This window comes from Moschus berezovskii, chromosome 10 (genome assembly GCF_049115385.1).
Source record: "Moschus berezovskii isolate FMDL1 chromosome 10, NW_MosBer_1.0, whole genome shotgun sequence".
Lineage (NCBI taxonomy): Eukaryota > Metazoa > Chordata > Mammalia > Artiodactyla > Moschidae > Moschus > Moschus berezovskii.
The window spans coordinates 70,329,251-70,335,285 of NC_142469.1; the positions used below are offsets into that span (position 1 = coordinate 70,329,251).

The 6,035-nt window shown below is 33.3% G+C and overlaps 1 protein-coding gene across 5 annotated transcripts in view; it reads left to right on the forward strand.

Annotated features, from left to right (window-relative positions):
- The window catches only part of SYNCRIP (synaptotagmin binding cytoplasmic RNA interacting protein), a 26,829-nt gene extending 24,924 nt beyond the window's left edge, over positions 1-1,905 (forward strand). Inside the window, exon 11 of one of the 5 annotated variants that reach the window (XM_055433037.2) lies at positions 1-271. This exon is cut by the window's left edge and continues 2,132 nt beyond it. Coding sequence is in view for 2 of the 5 variants with exons in the window: in XM_055433035.2 (XP_055289010.1) it covers positions 302-343 (42 nt within the window). In the remaining 3 variants the exon portion in view is untranslated. Of the gene's footprint in view, positions 274-301 lie in introns of those variants that run through there. The other 4 variants (XM_055433038.2, XM_055433039.2, XM_055433035.2 and 1 more) reach the window with 4 other exon arrangements.
- The last annotated feature ends 4,130 nt before the right edge of the window (positions 1,906-6,035 follow it).

The window sequence follows — 6,035 nt, forward strand, 5'->3', positions numbered from 1 at the left end:
GTTTTACTTTAGCTTTTTTTTTCCTCTTTTTTTTTTTTTTAATAAAATCAGTTTGTGAAGAAAATGAGGTTTTTAAACCTCAATTGAGTACTCTACATACTTCCCCCCAATAAAGGGCAAAAAGCACACCAGAAATCTCAAGTGAAAAGTTAATAGTTATTAAAGGAAACTTTTTTATTAGACTTTATATTAAGAATTACTATGTTAAAGCTTTTATCTATTTTTAATGTTTTCATTATGTATGTACACATTATTAATCTAAAATGATTTATCTAACTGATTCCTTTTGTTACCTGGCTAGCAGGGAAAAGGGGTCGAGGCCGGTCCTGACCTGTTACAATGAAGACTGACTTGCTATGTGGGATTACACCAGAAGCTTGCAGTGGAGTAATGGTAAGGAAATCAAGCAACCTTAAATATCTCGGCTGTATAGGAGCATATTCTATTGCAGAAGACCTTCCTATGAAGATCATGGAATCAAATACAGGACATTGAACTAATACTTGGACTTTGATATGAATTTCTTTAACAATTTTCTCTGCAGTGCAAGTTATTAAACTAAAGCTACTCTATTTTCCAAATGTGTTCCAACAGAAATTCTTCATAACTTCTAGCATGGTATCTTAATAAAGAATAAAGTTCTTCTCTTTAAAAAATCTGCTTTAAGTAGATTTTTCCCCTGTTTTTTTAAATTAAGGATCCCAGCATTGGTTTTCTGAAATATTCTCTTGAATTTGTGCATTTAAATTTTATTGCAGTGGTATAGATGAATGCCATTGTTGGTATCCTTAACTTTTATTTCTGCTCACCAAGGTTAATCATGATTGTCTATATCTTTTTTATAGTAATCACTTTTGAATTGTGTTCAGATATGCAGTTTCAGGTGTAATCATCAGAGCTGGTTAGTCAGGCATTCCAGATAGTGGTTCTTTTCAGAACCTTTTTTAAAGGGTTGGTTAACTACCTCAGTAGCAGAGGATTGAACTATACCCTGTCTGTACTGTACATAGAAAATCTTTGTAGATAAAAGCAAGGCTTGTTAAATGATATGAGGGTAAGATTTTAAATATACCAAATGTAACATTCTTAGTTGCCTTTAGTTTCAGAGGCTTGTAAGACTTCCTCATGAACATCATAACAGGCCTTGCTTTTGTCGTATTTTGTGGCTGAAAAAGCAGCCTTGCTTCTTCAGATATTGTAGTTATTTGGATGTATAATAGTTTAGCAAGATGTTACTTTTGTAAGACATCAGATGTTCAAAAAAAGTGCATCCGAACTTGTACTAAATACTGCAGTGTCCCTTTATAAAAAGTCAGACTAAAACTGACAGTTGTACAGCAAAGCCTGACATTTGGATATTTTGAAGTTTTTTCATAAATCATAGAAATTAGTATATGGCTGTAGTTTAGCTTTTTAGGTAAAAGGTATGTTTCATTAGTGCATTTCTTACTGCTGATCACTGCAAAAATGTGAATCAGCTTTCCATTTCTTATGCAGGTCATGATAACTTGTAGAATAGAGTACAATCATTTGTGCTATGTTTTTAATTTTCTAAAGCACCTTGATGACAGTGAGTGTTCAGTGGTGAAGCATCCTCTATTGAATCACCCTCAAAATTTTTTGCCAAGTCCTAGATTGATAGCGTAAAGTCAAAAGTGAAATTATAGTTTAATTAGGACTTGGTATAAAGAAATCCCTTTTCCCCTTCCCCAAAGGGATACTGCAGTTATATCACATACCCAATAGGCACCATGACGAAGATCAGAGCTTAATTAAGGTTTTATACACACCAGTTTCCCCAGTAAATGCAAATTTAACAAGAAAATTAGACATGTCATATGTTCAAAATGCTCATGGCAAACAATCATTTTGCATTCCTGCAAATAAAATTGTTTTATACTGTAAGCTGGAGGCGAGTGTAACTTATTTTTGTAATAAAGTTTTTATTTTTTTTATGTGTCATTAATATAAATGTGTGTTAGTGTAGAAATATTCTGGTTTAAAAACTTAGAAATGCACACATTTCAGTATGTTTATTTGTACTTACATAATTTTAGATAGTGGTTGCCAATAGCCTGTATGTTTCACATTAATTGGTTTTTTATGTTATCTTAATAAACCATTTTAGTATGTTGTATGTCAGTTACTGGGATAGCTGGGACATAGAGTGTAATTTAAAATTTGTCAATAAGTATTCATTGGAATATATGTAAATGTGCCTTGCCGGTTATTGAAACATTACTTACAAAATGAGTATGGGGTGACAAAAATTAGTTCCTGGTGCTTAATGAAACTTTTTGCCACTGATTTTATATATTACCCCGTGCTTTTTTAAAGTACATCTCTCAAATCTTAGTGTAAGTTTGAGGGCTACACAAAACATTTACATTTCATTCTAACATAAAATGAGTAATAGGTTGTGGAAAGTGGGTAAACTAAATGTAGCCTTCAGTAAAATTGAATCTCAGTGTAATCCTTGGTGCTGGCACTTCCCAGGTCCAAGGAGTTAAATGATCCCATCAAAGAGGTCATTGCCATGCCTATTGGCACTTTACTGTCATACCCTTTTTAAGGGACACTGTCAAGGTGTTTAAGTTAATTCTCAGAATTATTTGTTGGGATTTTAGAACAGGTTTGTTTGACTTAAGTAAGAACTGCATTGTCAAAGTTGAAAGATGAACATTTTTGTGAGTTCACAAATGTGTTCTTAAGAAAATATTAAAATACGGAGCTGTGGGTTTCCAAGACTATTTGGCATTTTTAGTTTGGGGATTTGGGAGGAAAAACTGAAACTAAAAAAATTTGTGAAGGATTGATGGGTAATGTAAACAGTGGTGATTAAATATATACACACTCAAGTGAAATTACTTGACAGTGTTCATTTGACTAACTTTGAATTTAAGCCATTATAATTACTTTTAAAATTAAATAATCATTTGCACTGTTCTGATAATGGGTGCAGTTTTTGAGCAATATAATCAGAGCTAAATATGCATGTAGTGATTAGTGATGTGAACAATTAAGTACTGAGGAGAAATACTAACTGGTATTTTCAAACTTAAATTTCTGTAGTAAAATCAGTATCAAACTCTTACCAGATCAAGGAAAACAGGCAATGCATATAAACATACTTTTGAATGTTGTGTGGCCTATAAAGCAATAATGCAATTTTTATGGAATGTCATGGGATATGAGAAATGGAAATGCAAAAGTAACTAATCCTTTAGTAAAAATGTCAACATGTTAAAAAGGGGAATGTTAACTAATGTAGGTTATTGATATTTGTGATTTGTTTATGGGTTCTTGGCTTTGACAGCTTCAAAGAATGGATAGATGACAAGTTAAAAGAAATTTTGTATATAATTGTCAAGGAATGGGTCTTAAATCCAAGAATCAAGTCCCTTCCTTGGGGTGAAAATGTATCCTTAAAGCATTCTGACTGTTGAAAACAAAACAAAACTTGAGTTACCTAACCAAAGCAGACGCAAGATTTTGTTTCTGCAGACTACTTGGCAATCAAAAGTGATCATCACTTTAGTTAATCAGTTTTCAGAAAGTTGCTTTGTGAGAAAATTGTGTTAGATATATTCTCCCAAGCATGCATTTTGTGGGAGGTTTTCCAGCATTGTGATAGAATCAGATGTTAGAAATGAATGGGGGGTTTAGCACAAAAAGCGGTTGCACACTCATGACGGCCATTGTTGTAGCATCATGAGAAATCTACCAATGACTGCAAGTCTGATTTAATGATTTACACTTTCTTCATTATAAAATAGGAATAGCATACACAGGAATGGATTGATGGGGTGACCTCGGGTATTCACTTGTATGAATCTATTTGAAAAGATTTAATGAGGGTGAATATGCTAGATGGGCAAAATTGTCACATTCAGGACAGCTGTTTTGACTGCTAAGCCAAAAGTCACTGTTGAGAAACATAGGAAAAAAGACCAAACAGAGCATGACATATAGTCTATTTAAGGGGAGAAATTACAGAGTAGGACTTCTTCATTTAGGTGAGGGAGCTACCCCCCTAGAGTAAATGATTGCTCAGGTTCCTAAAACTTTTCAAGAATACCCACCATGGTCATTTTTTCCCCAGTGATGTATACCATAAATTTTTAATCTGAGCATAGGAATTCAATGGTGGGTTTAAAATGAATCAAGAAATAACAGTACATAAAATGAACAGACTTGTGGGGATGATGTTTTAAAGTGTAGTATTAATTACTCAGTCATACCACTCAATAGGGCATGCCACTACTTTTCTTAAGATGCTAATTATCAGCCAATGTTCAAAGACATTTTTAACTGTGGGCAAATTAGTGGATGGACTTTTTTGTCTGTCACTTTTTAAAAAAGTAAGATACGAGTTTTATTAGTACCACAGTCTGCCTTCAGTAATATGCCTAAAATATTTTTCAGGGCCAGGAGCATTCAGTTGAAAGAAAATCTTTTTTTACGAATGCAAAATAGTATTAAAACTAATGCCCTGGTCCAAGATTAGGTTTTTAATGATATTAACAGTAGTCTGATAAACATCTAGAAGTCTGGCATTGAGAAACAAAAGCTTGTACCTGACTAGTATTTTTATTTAAAAAAAAATTAGTTCTGTTAGCTTATTTAAATTCTCTTACATTTATTTATCTGTAGAATTTATATTTATTTCATTCCTTTTATCTCACTGAAAACTGTCTGCAGGCTCTTTGATTTGGATTAGATGTGTGAAGTACTGTCTTTTGCCAAAAACCTCAAAATTACCTGTTCTTTTCAACGTAGTGGGTTTGTGCTTGTTTGGAGATCAGTTCAAAAACTATCTGTACTCTCTGTACTGCCTCTGATGTTAAGATTTTATGTATAGCATAAGGAAGCTAGCTCTGACTATATTTTCCTAAGAATAAAGACCTATTTTTGTAGCATGTCTTAGGATCTCCAGGAGTCCAAGAATTATTGTGGGTGTCCTCCATTTCATCGTTTTTCATTTAACAGCTTCTTAAATAGACACTTGGAATCTTTAGAGGTCTTTTCGTCTTTTAATTATCCATACATTCAAAGTAACTAGCCAACGGTAATAACAAAACAGATTCTCCAAGATCCCTAATTGAAGCACATGATAGGGCGATGATGTATAGGATAAATGTATAGTGTCGGTCTCCACTTAATTTTAATTAATGAAAATACTCTGGTCACACACATGCCAGTGGACTCAAGAAGTTAATGGTAATCTGGTTCTGCTTTTCTGGTAACATGCCCCCACCATTCAGCATTCCATTTTCTTATCACTCTCTGAAGGTTTGGAAATGAGTAATTGAGTAGTAAGTAATACAGGAGAGGGGAGTGAACAAACTATTTTGCTTAATGTACATTTAGGTGACTGCGCAAATGAGGTTAGGTAGGTGAATTCAGCTTAAAATTTGTTTCATTAAACAAAATTAGCAAGTCATTATCAAAGAATGGGGAACTTGTAAATACATTCAGGCGATTTTGGCTCAGCCCTAGGATTTCTTGGTGGGAGGGTGATAGCTTTGGTCACTTCATGAAGATCCTTTTAGGTACAGAGTTTAATAGATTGTGTTATGATTCCTAAAGTTTATACTGATGATTGAAAAAAGTTTTTGTCATTTCAGAACAGTCATGGAAGTTTTATACCTGAAAAATTCTTAAACACTACTAGAGGATTTTGAAAACCATTTACATTGCCTATTTGACTCCCTGTGCAGATGCCAAACTAGTACTTTTTTTTCTTGTTGATAATCAAGACTGCTGACAGACTTTTTGGATGGGGGAGAAGTTCCAATAAACCATTTTGGAAATTAGTGTCTTCAAGTGTAGTTTCCTAAAATTTTTTTAACACAAGCAAATAGAATCAAGATAAGGTTATTTTAGAATAATTTACCATGAGCTTCAGTTAATATCTGATTTTCTTTGTAAAGTGGTTTAAAACAAGTTTTAATCTGAAGTTACTATCTGTAATGTTCTTGAATGGTCATTTCTTGACGTTAGTTCTGAAAGGATTCTGTGATGCCAAATACTAA